General features: G+C 45.1%; 1 protein-coding gene across 3 annotated transcripts in view; it reads left to right on the forward strand.

The window, feature by feature from the left end:
• PAXIP1 (PAX interacting protein 1) overlaps window positions 1-27,465 on the forward strand; it is an 86,774-nt gene that overhangs the window by 49,008 nt on the left and 10,301 nt on the right. For all 3 annotated transcript variants that reach the window (XM_076068533.1, XM_076068534.1, XM_076068540.1), the window contains exons 15-19: window positions 514-616; window positions 3,554-3,722; window positions 13,253-13,353; window positions 22,458-22,592; window positions 25,178-25,253. In XM_076068533.1, coding sequence (XP_075924648.1) covers window positions 514-616; window positions 3,554-3,722; window positions 13,253-13,353; window positions 22,458-22,592; window positions 25,178-25,253 — 584 coding nt within the window. The remainder of the gene's footprint in view (window positions 1-513; window positions 617-3,553; window positions 3,723-13,252; window positions 13,354-22,457; window positions 22,593-25,177; window positions 25,254-27,465) is intronic.

The raw sequence follows: 27,465 nt of genomic DNA on the forward strand, positions 1-27,465 counted from the left end.
TGCAGTTGACCATTAATATTTTATTTGCTCATACACTTTTGATTTTAATTTCTAGCTTAATTTTAACTAATAATTTTAGTATTTTTATGCCCTTTCTCTTTAAAACATTTTTTTAAATGGAATAATTATGCACCGGCTTGGTGGATTGTGAGTGATGAAAGTAATACACAATATTTAATTAAACTGACAAATCATATTCAGGTCCCTCAGCTAAAGGACCTTCTAGACCAGTATCTGTTATTAACATTGAAACTGAAACCTCTGGACTAATTTGGCTTTCGGTTTCTCATCAGCACACACTGGCTGATTTTAGGCAAGAGTCCTTCATGACCGCTGTGGGAACCATTCAAGCAGTCGAAGAACATTGTATGAAATTTATCTCGAAGTGGTGAAATAGCCCTTATTCTTTTGTATATTCATCGCATCTTTCATGCCTGACACCTCATGAATTGCTTGATTGACACCACTAATTCTTCATCATGTCTCCGTACATCCCTGTGCTCCCATGTGCAGGCTGGAGGAGGGTTCGCTTTCCCAACGCCGTGGTCCGGGCGATGCCACTCACCGGGTGATCTTCACTGGCTTTGAGCTCTTCCAAGTGCACGAGTACATGAAGGTTGTGAGAGAGGCAGCAGGCACACTTCATCCACACAGTGCTATTGGCAACCTTGACAGCATTGCCAATGTCAACACCTTCGTCCATCATTCACTGCCACAGGCATGCTGTGTAGCAGATATGGATGTGTAAGGTCACAGACAAAGTGCCTGCCTTCTCATACTGTTGTGGGTGCTCCTCTCAATCGGCATTGCTGAAGTATTGCCGAAAATAGCTATATCAGAATAGTTTTTTAGATTGGAGGAATCCGATGAGCTATGAAGCTCTTTTTCACAGATATCCAGTAGACATGTGAAATAAGTTAAACATACCTACATACATGCAAAAGGTACTATTATAATTTATAATTTACCACAGAAATTATGGGCAAAATTAACCCCTGTCTCAGATTTTAACTTACAAACATGTGGCTGTGAGTTGCATGCTCTACCAACTGTGCCATGTGGCCCTATCATTTGAGATTTAGCCCTTAAATATTCGTTGATTTTCTATTGAAAGGTTTCACATTGAAAAAGTCACCTTTTTATATTCTACCATTTTACTGATATACTAAATTCAAAGATGGCAGCAGTGGGAAAATTTTACAAAATGTCAGCTTGTAGTATCAACAACAACCGCCATTCGCCACTAAGTGGTGGTGATGTCACCACGACGCTTGTGCCAGGCTATGTGCACTTTAAAGCCACGTGAAGTGTCGAACGCCCGCTGGCAGGAGGTCACAGGGCAGACCCAGATGCCACAGCTCGACTGACTGAGACGACTGGCTGATACACCACCTGTGCCCCCTACTGTGCCAACTTGCTGTGCTTTAGCCACCCGGCGCTCCGCTCGTTGTTGTGAGCGTCGCTCCTCCGCACTCCGTTGTTGTTGGAGGGCTACTGCCTCCAACTGCCCACTAGCGTCCTTCACAAGCCTCCACAGAGGCCGATCTTGACACCGCTGGTACCAGTCATTGGCAAGTCCACTCAGCTCCACATCCTCCTGTACCACATCACTCCATCTCTTCTCTAGCCCGTGCCGCGCCCGTTTAGCCCCCTTGAGCCGGCCGAACAACATCTGTTTAGGCATGCGAGCTACATGACCCAGCCAACGCAGCCTTGCCTGCCGGAGGAGCTCACCGATGGGACTTTGTCCAGATGTTTCATGGATTTGTGAGCTCACACAATCCAGCCTGGTTAAACCCAGGATGGATCGTAGGCAGGCCAGCCTAAATCTTTCAAACCGGGGAAGATTTTCCATTAGGGGGGTCCACGTTTCGCAAGCATAGAGAAGGGAAGGAATGACTGTGGCCGAGAAGACCTGAAGCTTCGTGCGGAGCGACAGACGAGGTAGCTTCCACACAGCGTTACGTAACCGATGAAACGATAATGCCGCTCAACTGATTCGGAGTGAGACCTCTGCTGTTAAACCAGAGCCGGTCCTGATCACACTTCCCAGGTATGGGAAACTCTCCACTCTCTCCACACCTGCCTATCACCAATTGGGAGTTGTGGGGATGGAGTGTCCGATGGTACAAAATACCCAGGCAGGTGCTTAGTTTTGGTGGGGCTGATGGTAAGGCCCCACCTCTTAGTGGCAAGCTCCAGGTTCAGCATCAACGCCTCCAACTCCTCCTCTGAGTGAGCAGCAATTACCAGATCATCGGCATTCATAACATGGTTGAGCAATAGGGAACCATCCCTTGACCGCACCCAGGCATCGATCAGCCTCCCATTGTATCTGTAACAAATGGAAATTCCTCCGGTACAGCTATTGAAGGTTTCACGAACTACGTGGTCAAAATAGATGTTAAATAATGTAGGAGCCAGAGGACATCCCTGTCACACCCTGTCACACCCCAAGGTGTACAGGGAATGGCTCCGACTCCCGGCCACGTAGTTTTACCCGGGCCCGGTCACCATCATGAAGGTCCTTAATGATCGTGAGCAGAAAGTCATAGACTCCGAAAGCACAAAGAACAACCCAGAGCCCAGGCCTACTGATCGTATCATAGGCCTTGACCAGGTCAATAAAGCAGAGATGTAGGTCTTGTTGGAATTCCCTACACCTCTGCTGTGCTGTAGCAGACGGACAGAAAATATGGCATCTGTGCAGGACTGCCCTTTCCTGAAACCGCATTGTAGTATGAATGCATATGCACAAACACAAATCAGTGATACCATCATTTGTAGAAAAATTATATCCTCGTTAAATGTTTTACGTTCTTTATGTGGCTTACACTGTCTAGTAATCCTCCATTAGCTTTAAATAAAGTACTCCTACTCACAGGTTACCATAGCAACTGCAATGAAAAAGGTGAATTTATGCAGAAGTGAATAGGGGTTTGGCAATACACCTTTATCTGTAAGTAATTTGACCCTTAAGATGCAACATCCCAATGTGTCCAGTTGGTGCTGTGGTAAATAGCACTTGACTCACAATTGGAAGGTTGCGAGTTTAAATCACGGTCTGGGGTTAACGCATCGTCTTGCCATAATTGACCAAACAAGTGCCACTTTTTCGTTCCGTTGGTAGTATTCATAATAAACTGCTCGCACAACGGTAATGTGGAATTGTCACCACCGACCTGGTTCAACCAACAGATATGAATATCGCCCCAATGTCTATTTGAGCAGGGAATTTCTTTGGCTTAATAATAATACTTTCATTTTATATAGCGTAATTCATGCCAACAGAATCTCACAACGTTGTACATTAATTATATATAAGGACCAAATCCCATATACGAGGTTGACTATGCACAGTGCAAAAGAAGTCCAACATATTAAGCAAACGAAAACCCTACTCCCAAGAAAAATCTAAAATTAATAAACAAATTAACAAATGGCAGCAAAACATGACAAAGTCATCTGTAGTTCACAACTCAGCATCCTCATGTTCAAAAGAACACTTTTTTGTTTGCCCAATGTACATCGCCTTCTCTTGCTTCTCCGCCAGAAACTTTATTTCCTTGGTGGAGAGGTCGCCGAAAGCGTGCACAAGTGCACCCACCTGGTCGCCAACAAGGTGACTCGTACCGTCAAGTTTTTAACGGCCATCTCCGTCGTCAAGAACATCGTGATGCCCAACTGGCTTGAAGACAGCGCTAAGCAGCAGCGGTTCCTAGGTGAGTCGTGTGGTCAAGTTAAACATTCCAGGTCAAAGTGTCTCCCCGCTCAACAGCAGGCCTGAGACTTTGATGGGTGAGCTCCATTGAATCCCCTACACAGGCATACCTATTTTATTGACGACACAGGGATGGTGCGCTGAGTTTACCCCCACCCGGGATTTATATTCATGACCTCCTTATTGTGGTTTCAGTGGTCGGGATGGTTTCGGGAAATACTAGTGTAGGGGACTGTACAGAGAAAGTGCTAGAAGACACTGTTCTTATTATTCAATAAAGAATACACTGTTATAGTAGAGTGGTGATGGGGTCACTGTCCGATCGGGGTGTGGCCGAGCAAGTATATAAGGGGGAGCGAGGCCGGCGGTCGGGGCGCTTGCTCGGGGACTAATCGATGACCAAGGTGAATGACATCTTGGTCGATGGTTCGAGAACAACTGAGTGGAAACCATCGGGGCTGACTGGTCGAGAAACAACTTGGTGGACACCATCGGGGCTGAAGATAGCCGCAGTAATTACAAGTGTGGCGGTTGTTGCGCTCATAACTGTAAATACGTTACGATAAAAATAAATTTCGATTTAAAGCTTTCGTCACTGCAAGGATTCATTTTCTTTGGTTCTTTTGGTAAAGTCACGTAGAATGAGAATAAAATAATAAAATAAAATAAGACAATAAAATTATCACGACGTTTCGGCCACAACACAAGCAGCCTTCATCAGGTGAAAGAACAGAGCTGTTGGGACGACAGTGCTCCAATGAGCGTTGTTAAATCTTTTTGTTCATTGGAGCACTGTCGTCCCGACAGCTCTGTTTTTTCACCTGATGAAGGCTGCTTGTGTTGTGGCTGAAACGTCGTGAGAATTTTATTGTCTTATTTTGTTATTTTATTCTCATTCTACGTGACTTTACCGAAAGAACCAAAGAAAAAGATAAAAATAAAGTTTCTACTTCTACAAAATGAACGTCTCCAAGGAGCTTCTTTGCACTGGTGGCAGTTGTGGGATTCAGTCTACAGTATCCCGAAAGAAGACCCAGAGAGGAGCTCCATTGGAGGTAGAGGCGTCGTCCCGAAGTGCCCCGGTTCCCCGAGACCCGGAACCAAGTGACAGCCCGGACCCTGCCTGCAGCTACGTTCCCAAAGGAGGTGGAGGCCCTGCCACAGACCGGTGAACCAGAATCGCTGAGACAGAAGAGTTGGAAATCGATAGCTGAGACTGGGACCGCCTTACCTCCGTAATTGATCGGTTGCTGACGGCGATCGTCGTGGAGAGAGGGGGAAAGAGCTGATACCGGGCAACCTGAGCATCCGCCTATCCCCGCAGTCCAAGGAGCCGATGTCATCGAGCCGGAGCAGCTGCAAATTCCCGCTTAGCGCTGAGTCAACATTGTCGGCCTGGAGACGGAGCCGCTGCTTCCCCTTGCCACACGGCGAGCTGGGATTCCAGAGACGGAGCCGCCACCACCCGCCACGTAGCGAGCTAAAGCTTCGTGGATGCAGCCACCATCTCCCCTTGCAGCGCAGTGGACTTGGACAAAAGAGCCGGAGCCGCAACTCCCCCTCACAGTGCAGCAAGCGGGAGCCGATCAACCTGTTCGGCCACTGTCACAAGCTGCATCGCGGACCTCAACCACTTCACCAACGCAGGAGCTACGTCTAGTGGTGATCCCAGCCGAAAATGTTTCACGCGAGCTTCCACCAAGGACCTCCACTGAGCCAACCCGAGGTCCGGCGGAGCGCATAGGAAGGGTGGGACCCTTGAAATAATTTACGGCGCACGGAAGCGACTGGGCGGCGTTTATTAAAAGATTCGAGGCTACCGTCAAAGTCAGCAGATGGAGCGAGGAGGAGGCCCTTCAAGCGCTGCCCACGGTGCTTGACGATGGAGCGCTGACTGCCTTTTACACGATTCTGGAGAGTCAACGTGCCACGCTACGACAGGCCTACGAAGAGATGGCACACCGTCTAGCGCCAGGCAGCGATTTTCATCCCGATGACGAGGGGATAGCAAGCCGCCGATGGCATACCGTAGCGCCTTATTGGCGCTCACAAATGTGTTCCCGTGGATGGATGAGGCGGCCTGGGAAGCACTGGTGGCGGAGCGGATGCGAGGCCTCATCTAAGGGAGCGACCTTGTCCTACCATAGAGCAACCAGACTTCGATGTGGTTCATGAAGTGCCTCCAAGCACACAAAAATGCTAGAACGCCATTTCAGGTGGTGGCACAGGTGTCAGAAATGACGGAGAGCGGAGGAGCCAGAGGACAAACGGAGCCGACAGGAGCAGCGACAACAGCGGCGACCGCCGGGCCCAGAATGGGTCACGTTCTTCAGGCGACCTTAGAGGAGATGACAGCGGCCATCCAGAATTTAAATAACCCAAGGCATGATCGACAACAGCAGTGACCATGGCAGACTCGGGACCCGGGATCATGTGGCGATCTACTGCTACCGCTGCGGGAGGCCGGGCCAAATTGCAAGAGGATGCTGGGGTGAAGTCGACTCGACAACCAAGCCATCTCCGAGCAACATTGTAGGACTTAACAAGAAAGAATCAGGAACGATCCCAATTAAGATCAGCAGGATGGGGGAGGGCAACGGAGTCATCCAAGAAAGCGCTGGGGAGGAGCGTCGCTGGCACGGATGTGTCATTCAGCGACACTTACATTGACGGATTTGCAGTGGATGTTATAGTACCTTTTGGTTGTGTATTGCCTTGTGTTGAAATATTCCCCCTTAAAAGGGTAGTTAACATTGAGGTTAGCTTAGTTTACCATACCTGCGGTACTCAGTGGTCCGGGCGCTTGCTCGGGGACTAATCGACAACCAAGGTGGACGACATCGCGGCCAACTGTATCGAGCACAACTAATTGGAAACCATCAGGGCTGACTGATCGAGAAGAACTTGCTGGAAACCATCGGGGCTGAAGATAGCCGTAGTAATTACGAGTGCGGCGGTTATTACGTTCGGAACTGTAAATATGTTGACGATAGAAATGCAGTTTCTACTTCTACAAAATGGACGTCTCCAAGGAGCTTATTTATACTAGGAATGGGTCAAATCCATTATTGCCGAATCAAACCTGAATTTCCCCTGAGCATGTGAAACCAAATTTGACCTATATTGCAATCTTTATTGCTTGAGTTTAAAAAGCACAGCATTAAAACAACATACAATGTGTAATCATATTTAAGTGCTGAGAATTCTGGCAATATTGAGGAACAATAAAAATCTGCTTACATCTAGGGGTGGCCCTTGTATGGCCTAGACACAATGTGCCACTTATGTCCTATAGTGGGGGATGCAACCCAAAGTGTCTCACTCACCACTTTCACACAATGGTAAGTCATGCTACCCATTACACCTTAGTAACTTTCAAAAAAATACAGTATACACTACTGCTATTCCAGTGCTTTTAAAATACAGTACATATTTCTGTTCTAGTGTGTGTGAAATACAGAATTAAGGATATAACAATATTCTAGTGTATCAGAGCACAGAGTTCATAGATTCAAATCCAATTAGCCACCTGTCATTAAACACAGCATCTGAAGTGTAATGAGTTGATGGTCTCAGCCTGGTCATCGACTGCACAAAAAAATATATAAATCAATTTAACTGCAAAATTCCAGCTCTGAGTGTTCAGTGTTTTGGTTTGACTTCAATCCGTAGCCGGGCTTGGGGAAAAGTGCATGGACCCCTATAATGGACTAAAGAGGTAAATTCTCAGAGCCATAAAGAGATCACAATGTCTCCTCCGATGAGCCATTGCATCTCCGGTGGTAATAGACTGCTTTGTGAGAGTCCTAAATAGATCGTCTAAGTCATCGACTTGGAATAAAATTTAGCAATTTCTTTTTTTTAGATTCCTTGTATGTTTTAGAATAATTAAACTTTGAAATGTATTGGTTTTCTCTGCTTTATTTATTACATATTGAAATCAAAAGCATTGTTTTATCGGCAACAGCAATTGTTTCAAATGACAATGAACAAAAATATAAAATATAATATTTCATGTAAACAATCGGTGATACTTGACAGTGTTTTAAAATAGATTCGTTCTTCAAACCATTCTTGTGCACCTTAGCAACAGCTGTTGTTCATCGCTATCGACGTCTGTCGCACACAGGCACATTGTTGCAAAAACAGCAGCAGCTTTGAAAATGTATCTGTCAATTCATGTAAATTCTCCAGGGGTTTCCTTCGTTGGGTAGTGTGTCATCGTAAATTTGAATAAAAACTAACAATAATACAGGTTTTTTTGGGTTAGATCACGTGAATATATAAATCTGTCGTTAAACCCGCCACCACCCAACACAGCCAATTAGTAAAGGTTGTCACGTAAACAGAACATGCCAATTTATCACTCGTACAGCACATCGGTGTGTTGGAGAGCCAAGCCACAACATTTACAATCTGAGTACGATGTTTCGCCAGTAATCACAACTAGCTTTATCAGGCGACAGCCAAGTTTGTAGAAAAATCCTCCTTTATCATTCTTGAATCGAGGGATAAATGTGATGTCGTCTCTTGTGAGCCAATCAGGTGCGAAGGCCGGGGGGGGGGGGGGGGTAATGTATGCTTATAAATTACGATGGATATCCATTACCAGTTGAATTATTCATAGGGTAATGAACATACATTTTACATGCACGTATATCCTGCCATTTTTATGTGCACGAAAATCGCAGTATCTGTCTGTTGTCTGCTCACATGTAATCACCATCGACGTACGGTGACCAGTATAGGCATGCAGTTAAACAGTATATTACTTACTCTTGGGTCTTTCGGTCAAGTCACGTAAATAAAAAATAATAGATCACTACGTTTTGATCGCAACACAAGCAATCACCGAAAGACGATTGCTTGTGGGATCCCCGTCGTGCTGCTGAAGTCTTGTCACCATTCTTCTCATCGTCTTCACCATCCTTCTTGTCGTCGTCTCCGTCTTCGCCATCTTAGGGCGCCACCAGTCAGGCAGCCTGCCAACTGTCCTGGCTGAGTAGCGTCGCCGACAATAGACGGACTAATTATTAAGAGTGTTAACCCCGATTATGCTTGTTAATAAAGAAGTGCCTCCAGTCTTATCGTCTCCGAGTTAGTCACTACACATGAGTAGTGATATTAAATGGATCACTACGGCATGTCGCGCCAAGTGGCGTGAAACAGGTGCAGAGGCTAACACACCATGCAGTACCATGTAGTGGGCCACTAGGGGCATGGTACTGGGTGCTAGCAGGAGGAAGCCTGACGAGTCCTACCGACAGAGTAGGGGATTGCAACCTCCACCAGCGCCGCAGGGAATCACAGAGTACGCCACTTTAAGAGTGTGGTGGTGGGGCGGCTGGTGGTAGGGGCTATGTGAGGACGTGTAATGTGGGCCAAAGGTGAACGAGGGGGCACGGGGGGGGGAGTACCTGAGTACGTCTAGAGAGTTCTCGATAGAGGCATGGGTGAAGGGCGAGCCAGAGAGGGAACAGGTGCGGTGTAGCCTGAAACCGTCAGGAAGATTTGAGACATGGGGCGCGGCCGAGGGTGGAGCCGGGCCACGCCGAGAGGAATAAAAAGGAAGCCCCGATCACAGATCCAGGCTGTCTAGTGTGAAGAGGAACCCAAGAGCTACTTCTTCATCCCTGTCTTCGAGATCGTGGGCAGGCAGCACGTGGCTGCGCTGACCCAATTAAAGATTGTCCCATAACAAGAGTGAGAATGTGTGGTGTAGTCCTATGCACAACAAGAGTGAGAATAGGTGTATTTAGACCCTTGTGTAACGGTGTTACGTAAGTATGAAATAAATTTTGTTACCTCCAAAATAGTGTCTCAGAATGACTCACTAAATCTGGTGCCAGAAGTGTTAACGTTAAATATCTAAATTTTGATTTAAAGCATTCGTGACTGCAGGGATTCATATTCTGGGTTCTTTCGGTAAAGTCACGTAGAAGGGAAACATTAAAATAATACAAATATAAAACAATTATCACAACGTTTCGACTGCAACACAAGCAATCAGCATCAGGTGTGAAAACCACGGCAAGAAAATTTGAAAAAAGTGGCGTTTTTTTATTGTTAGCACTACGGAGAGCGATTTGGCAGTTATTCAGATGGACGAGTCTATCTATGTTCGGAAAAGAGGAGGGGGGAGACGAAAATAATGGATGCGGTCTGAAAGCCACCGTAAGCGTGAACAATCAATTAATACCCGAAATGGTTTATCAAATCCTTCCAATGATTGCTAAGCCAGAATCCATCTTCTCGGTTGAAATTGTCTCTGTGTTTGTATATGTGGATAGCCTCATGAACGAATCTCTCATGGTAGCCAGATGGCTTGCAAAGAACCTCTGTCTTGGAGAAGTCAATGTCATGTGAGCCTACTGAATTATAACAGTGATCTTCCACGGCCGAGGTGTTGGTCCTACCGTGTTTTAGGTCTACTTTATGTTCACGAATGCGGTCCGAGACATGTCGTTTGGTTTCTCCAATGTAACTACTACCACAGAGGCAACTTAGTTTGTAGACGCCAGGGTACTGTTTGTCCGGAATCACATCTTTTACAGACGGAACCAGATCACGGATTTTATGTAATGTGTTGAATCGGACCTGGATCTTGTGTTTATTCAAGATTTTGGAGATCTTTTTTGTGATCCCCGCAATGTAGGGTAAAGTGATGGTTTTGAAAGGCTCCTCAAGAGGGTCCTTCTTCATGGTTGGAGTGATCGCTTTGCGGATTGTGTAGTCAGAGTAACCATTAGCCTTAAGAGCTTGGTGTACGTGCTTGAGTTCACTGGCTATGTGTTCCTGGTCGGATATGCATTGGACTCTATGGTGCAGAGTCTTGATGAGGGAATTCTTCTGGGATGGATGGTGGTGGGAATCCGGTTTCAGGTAAGCATCCGTATGGGTAGCTTTCCTGTAGACAGCGTGGCTCATTGAACCATCAGGTCTCTTTTTTATTAGGACATCCAAAAAAGGTAGCTTGCCATCTTTTTAGACTTCCATGGTAAATCTGATGGCTGGGTGTATGGAATTGATGTGGTCGAGGAATTGGTCTAGAGCAGGCCGGCCATGTGGCCAGATGATAAAAGTGTCATCCACGTACCTCTTCCATAAGGTTGGGCGCAGAGTGGCAGTCTGGATGGCGTCAGTCTCAAATGTCCCCATGAAAATGTTGGCTACAACCAGAGATAGGGGGGAGCCCATTGGGGTGCCCTCAGTTTGTTTGTAGAAAGTTTCATTCCAAGTGAAGTATGTATTGGTTAAGCAGTGTCTCACCATGGGGGGTACCTCAGTGTTTAGTCCTTGATGAACCAAGTCTTCAATGATTGCGATGGTGTCAGGTACAGGAACTTTGGTGAATAAGGAAACTACATCAAAACTGACAAGCAGGTCGTCTGGGGACAGGGAAATACCCGTGATTGTCGATACCAGGTGAGTAGAATTTTGTACCACAGAGGTGGTTTTTCCAGTGAAAGGCCGCAGGATTTCAGACAGAAAATGAGCCAGTTTGTAGGTGGGGGAGTTGATAGTAGAGACGATGGGACGAAGGGGTGTATCTACTTTATGTATTTTTGGTAAGCCGTATAATCTTGGTGGCCTGGCAGCAGAAGCTTTCAACGAGAAATGTTTGGTTTGATCAAATAATGCGGTTGAATCAGAAAAGATTTTGTTGGTTTGTATGACGAGGCTGTTGGTGGGATCTCTTTTTATTTTTGTGTAGCTGCCGTCGTTGAGTAGTTCTTGAATTTTGTTGTTATATTCTATTTTATCCATGATGATAGTGGCCTTGCCCTTGTCGACTGAGAGGATGTCAATGTCATCCCTCTTTTTTATGTATATAATTCAAAACGCTCATCTTTGCTGAGGTTGCTAGCTGGCATCTTAGCATTTTTGAGGGTTGCAGCGATTTCAGATCTTGCTATGTCTGCAGCGATGTGACCCAGGCCCTTGAGAGCCACGTCTACTTGGGCAATGATATCATAAACTGGTATGTGTTTAGGTGTGACTGCAAAGTTTAGCCCTTTAGCTAAACGGATTTCAGACCATCGGAAATAGAACTGTTACTGCGATTAATTGGAAGGATGTTATTTACCAGGATAAGTCATAACCGGCTGTGATGCTTCCATCCTACCTGCCGATGTTAACAGTTATTTCCGACTCTCTGAGTTGCATTACCTTGTTAAATGTCTTTACATTAATAGGCTAAATGTCCCACTAACATAGCCGCTGCTTCCCTTTTCCTCGATGTGGCGGTGGCTTTCGTTGTTTAATAGGCTGAAAGTGTCTCATTAACATAGCCGCTGCTGCGGGAGCCATCTCACATTGACATGCTAATCTCTAATCTCTAGCAATACAATGGCTTCTTCAGCACCGTAGTCGTAGGGTTACATTAACAGATTGACAAGCTCATCTCTAGCAATACACTGGCCGAGATATATTACTTGTAAATTCCATATTTAGCCCCACCCACTTACCCTTGGGTTGTACCCATGTCAAACCTATATAACCTCTTGCTGCAGTAGTTCTCTCGCTTTATTTATTCTGCGTCAGCAGTTCACCTGCTATATTTTTTCACCTGAAGACGATTGCTTGTGTTGCCATCAAAACGTCGTGATTTTTTATTATTTTTCTTTCTACGTGACTTCATTGAAAGACCCAAAGAGTATGTACAAATTAGCAATCACATTTTATAGCAGTAGGCCTTATGTTTACAGAGCCGAGTGGGATCAATTCAGAATTCAAGTGAGTTCCCTGTTAACACAAGCCATGTGATGGTGCTCAGTGCTGTTGATGGCTCTGAATTAGTCGTGGAAATTCTGTGTTCCCATGCCCGGGGGCCTTCTTTCCATCAGAAAACTGCTGTTTGCTATTCGCATCATAATACTTATTTTATTGACCATAGTAGGATGATAGGCTGGGTCTTCCCCTGAATGAGGTTTGTACTTACAACCTTCAAATTGTGTATCAACTGTGCTCTAACCATAGCACCACCTAGCCAGATATAATTTGATTCAATGCAGAACATGTTTTTACATAACATACGCAAATGTACACACAAACACAACTGACTATTGCAATATCTTGCTGCAGGAGATGCAAAAGAAATATAATAGATTTTTGGTACAGATTGCCGAAAAGGTAGGAGATAGGCTCGTATGATGCAAACATGTGAAAGTTATATTTAGTGCTTTTGGTATTTGCGCCGTTCTTATCGTGCAGGGCTATAATAAAGGTGCTATGTTTCAGGGACGTATAGTCTGCGTATAGGGATTAATTATGCTATGCACTGAGTAATTTGTTGGCAATTTTTCAAATTGTGGCACACTCTTTCAAATCACGTCAGGGCATCTCTAACATATGTTCTGAGTAGACAGCACTTATTTCTACGGATAATACACCCTCAGTTCTAACCAGAGTGACCTGCTGGATTCTACCCACGAATCCCTGAAACAAGTGGCAAAAGCATGACCGCTGGGCCGTTTGACCGCCTACGTGTTGACATTCTGACGTTCTTTGTTGTTGACATTGTTCTCTCAGATGAAGGAGCCTACCTGCTACGGGATGCAGAGGCTGAAGTTCTCTTCAGCTTTAGCCTGGAGGAGTCTATGAACCGTGCGCGTGTGAAGCCCCTTTTCCAGGTAATGCTGCCCACACGCAGATACATAGTTTGCCAGTTGTATTAGTCGTGCTCACAACACTGCCAGTTACAAGTACCCCGCTACTTCCTCCAGTCGTTTGAATTCTTGCTTGACGTCCGAAATGCATCCACATGTTTAGTATTCTAGCATCCCTCCTACTTGGCTGTCCTCTTTTTATACGTTTTCCATACATAATCACATTTTCCCCGAGTCCTTCTGTTGCTGTTGCTTACCAAAAATGTATAATTCACAGCTAAACTAGTTTTTAACGATCGTCAATGTGGATAAGATAAATATGAAAAAGCTAAATTATATTCTCTAACAAATGACGCTTATACTTTAAGCCACAATCCTAAAAGAAAATAATAGTCAGGAGATGTGAGTTAATTTTGTCATCAAATGGCTTATTATTGAGCCATTCCTAGCTACAGACTCACATTGGATATCCATTATGGGTCTATGAGTCACTTATGGTGACTGGGTTACTGTGTTATATGGACCATTTATATATACCACTTTAGACTGAGCACAGTGCAGCAAAATACAGAATGGGTATATTATATGAAAATGCATCTTCTGAAAGATTTCTCAGTTTTAAAACCTCTTTGATGCTATATTACCATAAAATGGCATCAACAATCATGGAATGAAATATGTAGTGGGTGAATTATAATTAATAAATTTTGATTCTATCATGAACTACCTTTGTGAAATATGATAACTGAATGTAATGCCCTCCATGATAAAAAAAATCCGTGATAAATTAAAGCCATGTGGTGCTATGGTTAGAATACTTGAGTTAAAATCCCAGATGGAGGTTGACTGCACACCATCCCTTTAGGTTTGACAAAACAAGAACCGCTTAGTGCGAAGTCAGCAGTAGTTGTCTTTTGGATATACTAGCCCCTGTCAAAGGAATGTGGAATTCCCACCATTGGAAAGTTAGCACTGTCCCATATGTTTAAGCAGGGAGACACATTGACATTGCCTAATGTAATGGACAATATATTTTCAAAGCATGCATATGTAGTGTTGTTCACCAACACAGAGGCACACACTCTCTGGACTGGGAGGCAACACTTATTTTACAACTTCCCTAGCAGGTAACAATGAACATAACTCTGGTTCTATAATAGGTGATGTGGCTAACTATGTGAATAGCGAATTAACTCTAGACGAAGACGCGGAGACGGTGAGACGTGGGACCCAGGCTTGATTCCACAGACGAGCGAAGCTCTCTCTCGGGACTACCCCTTTATACTCCTGAGCGTGGCCTCGCTCCGTCTTCGGCCACGCCCCCTTCCAGACCTTCCCCATTGGATCTTTGCCGAGCATCACGTGCCCTCCCCGGGTTCACTCAGGCCACCACCAGGACCACGCACCCTAGGGCTGGCTGACATGCTGTACCCACTCTGGTGCTAGAGAGAGGTTACAGGCGCACAGCTGCACTCCTGTAACAGCAGCTGGTGCGAACACCCTAGTGACACCTTTTACGTCACTACACATATGTATAAAAACTATATTATGGTCTAGTTATTGTGTCCTGTTCAGCCATTCTCTGTGAATTTAGTTTGACATTTTCTTTGGCCTATCATTGCTTACAGTGTGTATTCACCATGATAATTTCCTATTTTTTTTAATACCCAGTTCTTCTCATTCCATACTCTCATGTCATCAATGTGGATATGAATTATTGTGTGCTTTGCTTGTTTTACTTCTATTTAGGTGATAATTAAGAAACGTCTACATTTTGTTCACGTTACATTCTATTTTGTTTGGGTTGATAACAACATGTATAAGTCGGTTTATTAGGGCTGTCAATAGCTTATGCCTACACCCTGCGACCATACTTAATGAGACTTTTGAATATTGCTTATTTAGGCACTCCAAAATTAATTACCGCTGTTCCTGGGAAATATATAAGTGGGATCTCTTTAAGTATTTAAGCTAACATTGTTGTTAGTGCTTCTACTTTTTAAACTGTAAAGTTATACTTCATGGTGCCTGTAGCATTCAATGTCAGCATATTCAGTTATCACAGCTAATGCCATGGTGTGGTGGATTGGTCGCTTATAGGACGAGGACAGGTAGCCAGGCCTTTTCCAGTGTTTGTGAATAACACTGGAGACTTCTCTGCCTCTTGGCAAATTACAATCGCCCAACATTTACTACCCCCAATGTGTGCATACATTTTTAGTGACTGACTCAGAGGCACTAAGAGTAGGAGGCACTCTGTTTATTAACAGCCTTAACAGTTCACACTTAGTACCTACAGCTCCCAGTCAGGACAGCTGGCAGACTGCCTGACTGACGACGCCAAGATGGTGAAGACGGAGACGGTGATGAAGACTCCAGCAGCACGGCAGGATCCCACTGCAAACAATAGTCCCGAGCTCTCGCTTAGGGCCCAATTTTATGCTCCCAGCATGGCCTCGCTCCGCCCCGGGCCACATCCCCTCTCTAGAATCTACTAACGGGTTCCCGGGCTTCCCCCACGTGCCCCTTCTGGAACCTTTCCCCTACATCCCTCTCTATCACGTGACCTGTCAGTCAGGGCTGCTGTAACTGCAGATCCCCTTCCCGCCAGCAACAAGCGCTATGCTGCTAAGTGACCGATTCTATGTCACCCCACCCCCCTCGTAAAAAAAAAAATCAGCCGTCCCAGTTGACCTCCATCCTCCGCGTAGCGGAAACAACAAGAACAATACAAACCCAACTGGGATCATTCACAATTATCGACGAGAACCCACAGTAATAAACCCGGACCCAAGGTATTGAACAATATCTGACGACCGTCAGCGTGCCGCAGCCCGCGAGCGTCGGGAAGGACCCCAGGTCAACCAGTAGTCGCAGCCCAGCTCGCGTCTGTGGCCACCCGCCGGACTGCATCGGAACTAATTTGGTCAACGAACGAAGCGCAGGCTTGCGCCGGCTCCTGACGCTCCGGCTCGTCCTTAGAGAACCCTGCACAGGCGGCCACCCCGGGCCACCGCTGTAAATATAAATGGGCTTGGATGCATCGGGCTACCTTCAATGATGACAAGTCGTCCTCCGTGGCAGGCAGAGAGACGCCCATCTCCATCCGCAGATATGCGGCGTGACCCAGTGACAGCAGCATGCTCCGAAAAGCAAGGGGCGTCTCGGTCTCCCATTTTCGCAGCACAATTTTCCGACGTACGTTGGAAGGCGGGTCGAAAATGGAAGCCAACTGGGCACAAGCTTGAGGCAGCGTCGCTCTTTCCGCTGCGGGGATGACATCAAATCCCGCCAAGGAGTCGTCGTCCAAGGTGGTGGGGAGAGCCTGCAGTGCTTCCTCGTCGGACCATCCCGCGAGGGCTCAAGCAGTGGCGAAACGGCTCTGAAAAGCCGTCCAGTCGCCCCCCGCAGCCACAAATTTCTTGATGAACGGCAGTCGCTTTTGAAGAGAAGTCACCTCCGGACTAGACACCGACGGCAAGTCGAATTTGCTGGGAAGAGTTTCCCGCCCAGTTGACAAAATGGCTGCCGAATTTTGATTCCTGCGCTTGGCCGATGGGGATGGTCGAGCTCCCCACCCGGTGCCCCTGTGCTGCAACATCCTCAGCAGGCACAGCAACCCCGAGCTGGGCAACCAGCTCCGCCGCAGCAGAGACCAAGACCGCGAGACGTGCGTTGTGCTGGCGCCATCCTTCTCCAGTCTGCCGAAGCGAGGAGTCGACGTCCCTCTCACATTGCACCGTAGGGATCGGCACCTCAGGACCAATCTCCAGGGTCCTCGATTCCGGGGCTGTCGGGGGGATAACATCCCCATCATCCTCTTCACCCGAGGACACAATAGTTGGAGTCTTCTTCTTGGCTGACTTGGACATCCTGAATAATTCTTTAAAACTTCTGATACCAAATGTAGTGACTGACTCAGAGACACTAAGAGTAGGAGGCACTCTGTTTATTATCAACCTTAACAGTTTACACTTAGTAACTACCGCTCCCTGTCAGGACAGCTGGCAGTCTGCCTGACTGATGACGCCAAGATGGTGAAGATGGAGAAGGCGACGAAGACTCCAGCAGCACGACGGGATCCCACTCCAAATGACAGCCCCGAGCTCTCGCTCAAGGCCCCCTTTTATGCTCCCAGCGTGGCCTTGCTCGGCCCCGGCCACACCCCCTCTCTAGAACCTACTAGCGGGTTCCCGGGCCTCCCCCATGTGCCCCATCTGTAACTTTTCCCCTATATCCCTCTCTCTGGTCTATCACGTCACCTGCTGTCAGTCAGAGCTGCTGTAACTGCAGATACCCTTCCCTGCCAGCAAGAAGCGCTATGCTGCTAAGTGTCCGATTCTATGGCACTACACATTGATGACTGGAATGAAACTATCAACCCCTGCACTCGTGGACCTGGTTTATACACAGGGAAACTCCCTGGATTTGGACCCAGGAGCTCAGCAGTGCCAGCTCACTACTCTGACCCCTTTATCCACGGCCCTATTAAACGCTATTCCTATCCATCACAGCTGTGGGGTCGGCGGCCCTATTCATCCTATTATCCACGGTTATCTGCGTTTTTACCCCATGGATTATATTAAAATAGTATCCGCGATATGGGTCCTTCCCATTACCGTGGTTGAAAAAAAATAGCCAAGTGAAATCTGCAGAATTGCATTGACACTGGAGTGGGGAATAAATGTCTATTTAGTACAATATACTGCAATTCATACTGATTCCGGAGTAGCATACATTGCAGTATCGTCTTTAAAAATATATATAACATGCACCTCTTTCCCATATCTGTTCCTCCACATCAAAAACATAAGTATTTTACACATTCCATTAGCCACACGACCTCCTGGGAGCCATTTTTTTCAGCGGTGCTAGTCTATATATATAAAAGGGAAATTTGTGAATATGTGTCTTTTCGAAATGTTTAGCATACTTCCCGACATGCAACAAACTTGAAATTTGGCATGTGGGTACTTTCCAGACTGTACACCATGCAAAAAGTATAAAAAATAGACTTTTATGGGGGGGGGCGCAATAATTGATATATTTTGCACGCAAGTGAGCGGTGACGTCACGTTACGCAGTGTGCCTGCTGACGTCACGCTCCCCCCCCCCAAAACAGTCTGCGTAGGCCCTGTATCCCGCACAAATGCATGGCTGGGGGAGGGGGCAATAATGGATATATACTAGGCTACAAACTTTTAATTTGCCATGTGGCTAGCTCCTCCCATACGGTACACAATGTAAAACGTATAAAAATAGACTTTTGTATTTCGGGGGGGGGGCGGGGGGAATGACCATGAAGTGTGTGGCGTTAACCCTCATCCAGGACTGGCGAAAATCGATATCTGGTAAGCGTTTGTGGTAGCGATTAAAGGGGAATAGGCCGATTCTAAAGAAATATACAACCTTCGATTCCTTTGCTCGATTTAAAGAATCGAATCTTGGTGCGCGAGCGTAAGTTTTTATTGCCACCGCGCGTTGGGTTTTATTTTAAATAATGAGGTAATGATCAAAGTTTTATTTTCATTTGTATATGTTATGTTTTTAAGGTTTTGAGAAGTTTCTTAATATTTTTTTCCCCCGGCCAACGCCGGATACTTCCCGCTAGTACTACATATTGAAATGTTTATGTACATCTTAAATTTTAGCTTATAGAATTGAGAAATGAGAGATGCAATTACAAGTAATTTACACTTATTCAAATGGCTACTGTGGATTGTCTGCATTATCAACCTCCAAACAAATTTTCTACAAACAGTTCTTATCCCTGCCTTTTAAGTTAATTGGTCACTCTTCCACTCCTTTATATTGTAGTTTCTTCATTTCACACACTTATCGAGGCTGGTTTGTGTTTACTGAAGAAAATACGCATTGCATCCCATTTGGTATACTTTGTTATGTTATTGAAGTAAGAGTCAGCGATCTTGGTCTCAAGTTAGGCAGCAAGCCATTGAAACTATGAGTATTTTTTTTTCTAATATTGGCCTCGGCTTAACTAAGCATGGCAAAATGTTATTCTGGTTTGGAAACAATGCTGAAAAATACCACTTGAATTTTGGGAAGCTGTGTTGAAAAACTGGTCCCCACAATAGGATGTTGAATTCCCACCATTCGCTCAAGGTGCCCAACAAATTAGTACCGTCCCACACTCGGTTGAACAGGAAGTCACTTTTGGCCTTGACTTTATGTTCACATTTTGCACGTGGTAAGGCATACCATGAAGATTAATTATTCGTTAGTCCTTCATCCAAAAATGTACCCTCGGTATTGACAATAATGCAACACTGTCACACTAGCATGTGCATTCGATGGGTGTTGAATGCAAAAGTGAAAAGTCTGAAAATTGGCTTTTCTGGCAACATATATAGGCAACGTTTGTAATACGCACAAAGTATGCACTTATAATTACAAAATGAGTAATAAAGCCATTAAAGGAATTTGGTTATTTGCTAAAATGAAATAATATTCAGTCCACCCAGCTAGTAGGCCGTGCAAATCATTGTTTCCTGGTCGTGTTTCAACAAGGCAAATGAAGAACTGACTTTGATTTCACTGGTTCTCCTCAGCAGGTTATGGCCTGTTCGAGAATTGCCACTGGACAGCCCTATGATTATTGGCAAGAAGCACCTGTGATGGATTCTGATAAGGAAACAAACCCCTTCAAACTAGATTCGAAGCTTTCGTGACTGCAGGAATTACTCTTTGGTTCTTTCGGTAAGTCACGTAGAAAATAAAATAATAGAATACGATGTTTCGGTTGCAACACAAGCAACCATCATCAGCTAAGACTGAATGATAAAACACACAGGAACAGCATAGGCAGACACACATGCAGAGATAGACACACAAAGACACACCGAGCGTGACACACACAAAGACAGTGCGTCTTGTGTGTCTCTCTCTGCATGTGTGTCTGCCTATGCTGTTCCCGTGTCTGTGTTTTATCATTCATTCTTACCTGATGATGGTTGCTTGTGTTGCAACCGAAACGTCGTATTCTAGTATTATTTAATTTTATTTTCTACATGACTTTACCGAAAGAACCAAAGAGTAAACCCCTTAATGTTTTTTTTTTATTTTGCCCATCAATGCTGAAGCAGCACAATCTCTGACTGGTAATTACTGTTTGAGACGTATAATAAAAAATCAATGTGCAGGCAATGCACACAATCAGCTTTACCTGTTGAGTAATGACAATGAAAAGATGATTGATTTCCTTGACGCCGTAATTGGACGTAAAGTTTTTGACAATACGAATATTTGCATTTCTTTGATAGCACAGGTAGGTAAGTGATCCTGTCAATTTTTTTTAAGTGTGTTCATGCTTTCAGTACATTCTGCTCTCAATTTCTCATCGTTTCTTTAATCACAACCACATGAAAACATTTGTCCAAACATTTTATCTTCACGTTTGGTTTTGCTTCTGAACTCTCTCTTCTGTGTGACATTCACTTCCACACTGCTAGGTTTGGTGGTGCACACTCGGGTACACCAGCATGTTGGAGTAAGGGTCGATTGATCACACACATTTAAACCCAAGTATGCAACTCCCATCCAGTTGCGGTGTTTGGTGACCATTGAAGAAGCATTGCAGCCATAAATAACCGTCATTATTTCCCTGCTGTACAACTTGACATTTTCAACAAAAATAAGACTTTAAAAAAATCTTAGTCCACAAACCCCTGTAATTTGAGACAACATTTTTGCCTTATCTTCCAATAATTTATATAGCACCTTATCCAAGGCACTTTACACATAATTAATAATAGTACATATCAATGTCATGGTGGAGATGAGGTGAAGGCAATAGATGAGAGGAAGCAATGGGCAAATCTGTGGTGCGTGAATTCGGTGAAAGCGAAATCGATGACTGTAAATGATGATGAATGGATTGAATGAATGGGGAATGAGTGAAAGCCATGAGAATATAAAGAGGGAAATGTCACGGTGGTGGTTATGAGGGGGAGATTAAGGGGTCGTGGGGTGAGCTTGGGGAGATAAGTGAGTTTTGAGTGTGGAGCGGAAACTAGTGAGTGAAGGTGACTGTTTAATGTGGAGGGGAAGTTTGTTCCATATTCTATGGCTCTTTCGGTAAAGTCACGCAGATAGAAAACAAAAAAAAGTTTTAAAAAAGTTTGTTCAGTGCAGAGGGGCAAGAAGAGAAAAAGCGAAAGCGTGATTGAGCGCAAATCGGAGGAGGAACAGAGAGAGACAGCAAAGATTGAGAAAGTAGAGGCCGAGAAGGCACATAGAAAGATACAAGCATGGCAAGATATGATGGGGCACGACCATGAAGGGATTTCTAGACCAGGATGAGGAATTTGAACAGGCAACGGTAGTACAGGGAGCCAGTGCAGTTGCACGAGGAGGGTTTTGAGGTATGGTAATTATAGGGAAGGTTGAATATGATCCGAGCATAGTTGTTTGGATTTGTTGAAGGGAGTCAAAATAATAAATGGGCAGACTGAGCATAAAGAGTTGCAGTAGTCCAGACAAGTATGGATAAGGGAATGGATGAGGAGTTTTTCAGCAGAGGTAGAAATAAGCTGTCGGATTTTTGCAAATGTTGAACAAATTAAACCGGCAATAGATTTTACAAATCTCAGATTTTATTTGAATAGAAATGAAGTTTGTATTTGCTGGAAACTCATAGGCAAGGGTCATCCCATATTTTTACCCCGTGTTAGTATATCACGAGATCACCATTACCTAGCATGTAGTGCTTTATCTCTGTGCTTTATATTGCTATTTTATCAACATTTTAAAGGTTTTAGTTTTTAAATACGTAATACAGGAAAATGACATTGTTCGTGACTTGGGTTAATGTGAGGTCACTATAAATAATACTATCGAACCTACAGATTACTGTATACTGTAATTAAGTCTGAGGTTAAATTGTCACGATATTTTTTATACGAGGACATCAATTATCAACCGGGTCAAGTAATCATGCCCTACTTTCAAAATGCCCAACAGTGAAAGACATGACGGTGTCTTTTAAAACTTAAATCAATAAATGTCACGATTACTCTTTTTTTTGTTTTAGGTAAGAGTGCCAACTTATTGTCATGAACTTCAAACTGTTAAATGGACCACTTTTGCTGCTATGTGTCCTTGTGACGCAGGGTCTCTTCTTCTACCTGACGCCCGGAATGTGCCCAAGCCTGGCCACCATGCGCTCCATCATTGAGTGTGCGGGGGGGCGAGTGCTAACGAAGCAGCCAGGCTTGCAGCGCCTCGCTGAGCACCGCAATAACAAGGTGAGGGGTGGGGATGGGGGCGGCACTCCCGGTCACAGCACTGAGCCAGCATCTCCGGGATTCTGGGTTCCAGTCCATGGGGAGAGAGTGGTTGGTCTCATGCCTGGTCATCAATGACTGCATAATAATGACGATAGTTTACTTATTTATGCAGGAAAGTCACACTGAGTCCGTAGGATTCTGTTTTTTAGGAGGGTCCTAAACAAATAAAAGATGTTACCAGCCAATTGATGGGTGTTTATTCAAGTGAGAGGAAGCCAGAGCACCTGAAGAAAACCTGCAAGTGCGAGAGGGTAATATATCCCCATACAGATGGAAACGGATGGCGATTAGTCCACCTGCTGTATTGCCATACTGGCAAGCCAGGGTATGGCACCTCGACGCCAATGGCAAGGAAGTTTCCCAACATTTGTGCGATCCACCAACCCTCACCTCCACCCTCCTGGATTAAGGCATGCCACCACCACTGTAAATAGTACATTGCCTTCTCGCAATGTAATTTGAACGCTTGAAAGGACTTCGTCTTCAAGCAATTTTTATTGGCCTATAATATATCCACAGTCAGTCTGGTTGCATTGAGTCCACACTTATTAAGGTTTATTGATATATGTAGAAGCAGAAGCATGCACGTGGTTTTGCAAGTACACTTTATATACAGTGAAATGAATGTCATTATTTTTCCCATTTCTTGCATTTACCAGCAGCTATCATTGACAATTTTTATAGCCCCAAATAAATTCCCATTGAGAGAATGTTAAAATATCCTGGTATAAGCATCGTGCTCACGTTTTTACACAACCTTAAAACATTCTGTCACGGGTGCCTTACATATTCCATGCATTTCTACATTTTTCTTACGCTGGGAAGTTTGGCGACATCAGCCAATACCTTAGTCCTTAATGAGCTGTGGATATGCAACATTGTACTGTACGAGAGAATAATGGGTTGAAATATAACACGTTCCTTCGGAGTGGGCAGGTAGGAACTTGGTTGGACAGCGCATTTGTGCGATCCGTGTTGGATACCGTAGTCGTGTTGGAGGTTGTAGCTGTTACTATTGCATCTGATGATGATTCTTTATTTATTGCTGATGTTGGTCTTTAAGTTCATGCAGCTGCTGCAGCAGCAGGTCGCTACACCTGTGCTGTGACGCCGCCTCCTGCGTGTACCACGCGCGCCAATCCACCTGACCTGGTCCTTGAACGGCCACAATGCCGTCGTGATCGCGCACCGGGTGCACGATGTTGAACAGGGCGTAGACACCGCAGTCGAAGCCGTTCGGTTGCTGCGGCCCACAAGCACCGTGGCGATCGCCACCGTCGTGCTCGCCAGTTTGGCGCGCACGACCCGGGCCACCACCGCGCTGGCGAAGGCCGCGATGCTCTTGGCGTTGCGCGACTGCCCCGCGCGGCCATTGAGTCTTAACAGCATGGCAGTCGACCTTGGTGGGGACGTGGCGTTGACGATGACCAAGATCTGCCAGTGCGGCTGCTCGAGGACACGCCATCGAAGACGCGATTCAAGTCGTCAAAATGGCCCGCCAAGAACTCCGTGCACAGGAACGCGTTGAACAGGTGGACGTCTGCCGCTCGCGGCAGGCAGTAAAACTGCCCGAACAGGTTGATGATGGTGTCGTTCAACCACTGGCCAGGTAGTAAGCAGCGGAAGTCGTTCGGGAACAGCCTTCCGTACCCCGGAACGAAGACGACGTGTTCGACCGAGACAGGGGGTGGATGCGGATGGAATTCCGGATATGCACGACAGACAGACAGACAAATAATCCCTGGTGTGCAGTGTGGAACCTGTTGTTCCTACCTGTATGATTACAGTGGGTATTAGTGTATTTCTCTACTTATGTAATGACAGGGTGACACCTGTCCGCCTGAAGGGGTATTTGTGGTTATGGGGGTATTACGTAATGCCTTATTATAAGGGGGGCGTATCTGGAGTAAAGGTGAAAGGCGGAGTTAGTCCAGAGGCTCCGGGAACCTGCTCGAAGGTTCTGGAAGGGGGCGTGGCCAGAGGCGGAGCTTGGCCGCGCCGGAGGGCATATAAGGGGGGCCGAACCAGAGGTTCGGGTGCTGTTGCGGGCCCTGGCTGCGTCGCTGCACGTCGTCATCTCTTCGTCTCCAACCACATGGCTGATCTTCTGCAAGACCCTCTCCGTCGCCATCGCTGCGCTAGTCGGACAGCTAGCGTAGCGTATGCCGGAGATGGGCTGTGTGTTAGGATCGCCTATGTGTAGCTGCATTACGTAATGTATCACCCCGTGTGCTCTTAATAAACAAAAAGCCTTCTACTCGACGTGTCTCGGAAGTCGATAACTACACTATGTCACAAGCGCAAATCCTGGCTGAGGGTCGACTCAGTTTTTTTATTCCTCACAGTTTCAATAAAATATGTACAGTTTGTGGGGCGTCAACCATGGTCATGTTTTGGAGACATTTCCCCCAGCTGAGATGTATGCCTTCCCCATTCTAGTTGCATAGATCTACTTTGACCTTGCTTTGAATGACAAACTATGTAAGTGAATTGTGTATTTGTCTTAAAATGTAACTCTTATTTTGTCTTTGTTTCTCTGCCAGAACTTGCCAGATATCATCATCATATCCTGTGAAAATGACCTACACCTGTGTCGTGAATATTTGGTCCGTGGCATTGGTAAGTGCGCATTAAGAGCAGAAATATATATTTACTAGCTGGGGGGGCCCGTTTCACAGACCCATATATGTTCAAATATATATTCAAAACAAAACGTTAGACAGAAGAACGTCTAAGTATGCAGTAACACCACACTATAAAAGAATACACAAATTCTAACATAAACAACAGAGCTAATTTATACGGGCTGGAGGTGAGCTGGATAGGTCGAGTGCAATCTTCATTTGAATGAGAACCCTGTCTGCACACGGTCCCAGACAGAGGCGATGGCCCTTAGTATTAATACGGCATATCAGATATCCTGGATTCCTAAGAGATGTTTCTCTGCGGTGTAACTGTTATATGACAGTCAGGAATCACGGGCGAGTATATCCTTCTTCCAGGCCTGATATGTTGTAGTCTTGTCCTCCGTAGGACTGGTTCATAGACGAGGTGACTGAGGTTTATAGAGGCAGGAGGCTGAACCCCCCCCCACTACTCTCTACCTTTCCCGAATGGGGTTTCCGCAAGGCCCAAACCGGGTTTTGTGGTCTGACACGCAAGCTCGCACACATCCCCGGTCTGCACACAACATTCCACATATATATAACAAAACCTACAATAAAACAAACCAATAAAACATAACAATAATTTAAAAACATAATAACCAAGCATATACAGCACACAGAAAACGTGGCGGGGGCCTTGGAAAAGTGAAATACTCCAGGCCATACTGAGCACACCTTGGGGGTTGCCATCGCCCAGCACAGCAGGGTACGGGAACTATAAAACCCATACCCTGAGCACCATTGGTGGTTGAAGAACGAGGCCTGATCCCCCATTCAACACGGAATATGCATATATACAGACATCAAAAACTGTCACGGACGGTTGCATATTATATTTATAAACAGTTCATATTTAATATTAATATATATGAACAATGAATTCGCAATCCCAATAGAAATTGAGTGTACTCATGTACTTGCTTCGCTGTGATATGGAAAATTAAGTAAAATTATTTGGTCAAATTTCAGGCCAATCTGCAATGTCCAATATTTTCAGTTTGTGTCATACGCACCGTTCTACTATCGCACGTACCATGTCGCCGCAGCTGTACACTAACCCTGTGTGATCTATTTTGCTGAGTCAACAACATAACACCTAACACTATGTACTGTAGTTACGCTTTAAAGTTTGATTTTTCCCGAGTCTTAAACACTTAGCCGGCGTCTTCGTGGACAATGGCCACTACGTGCAGTTAAGTGGATGAAGTCCAGAATTCTAAGAGCATAATTGCCCCACATAACATTACACATCACACTATCTACTGTACAGCTCAGAAATAGTACACGTGTGTAATGTGGTTACTTACCCTTACCATGTGCTATATCTGAGCTGTATACAGTAAATGGTGAGGATATTTTGAGAAAATAGAAAGTGTCTGTCGTCAAAGAAAAGTCACATTAATGTTCTGCAACAAAGCATACTCATACACCCTTTCCTACAACACGGTACAGATTCAGTACATGATAAAATGGAGACATGTCGAATAAAATTGTACATGGACTAATCGCTGGGCTCCAAAAAACCACGGTGTAGAAAACAGGCACTTTCTGCCAATCCCCGACTTAAAATTGAGTTTGTCCAACCAAAAAGCCGGAAAGAAACAGCGTTACATTTTGGAGGCGAGTACCGTGTGACACACGCACACACTCACGCACAAATGCACAAAACGACTAATTTGTATTTATATAGATGTAACGATAAGGTGATATATGTTGTCTCAAAAAAAGTTTTTTTGTTATGAACTCTTTTAAATCAAAGGTTGTTCGGAATCTCTTTGAAAATAATGGACTCGTTTCATGAGTGTTCCAATTCATATGCCAACACATTTGTTTGCAAGGACTATTTTTATCCCTTGGAATTGGGTCCACTGAATGTGGTTTGTCAGTCAACGGGAGGTGGTGGTTACATTTTTGTAATTGAGCATATGAGAGATTGTGAAAAAAGCTTATGGAAATCTCTCAGGATTAATGTCCTGTTTGCTGACATTAATGACCAGTACAGAGGCAGATATATATTGTGCTTTACCTACTGTGATTAATTGCCCCATTATTGATCTCCTAACTGATCTATGTAATAATGTAGTACAAAATGGATTGGGGAGCAAGATTATCTTCCTCCAGTTCGTTAATAAAAAAATATATTTATTTGAAATTGAATGGAAATA

Source organism: Petromyzon marinus, chromosome 2 (genome assembly GCF_048934315.1).
Source record: "Petromyzon marinus isolate PM22_M1 ecotype Great Lakes invasive population chromosome 2, UKy_Petmar_22M1.pri1.0, whole genome shotgun sequence".
Classification (NCBI taxonomy): Eukaryota; Metazoa; Chordata; class Hyperoartia; order Petromyzontiformes; family Petromyzontidae; genus Petromyzon; species Petromyzon marinus.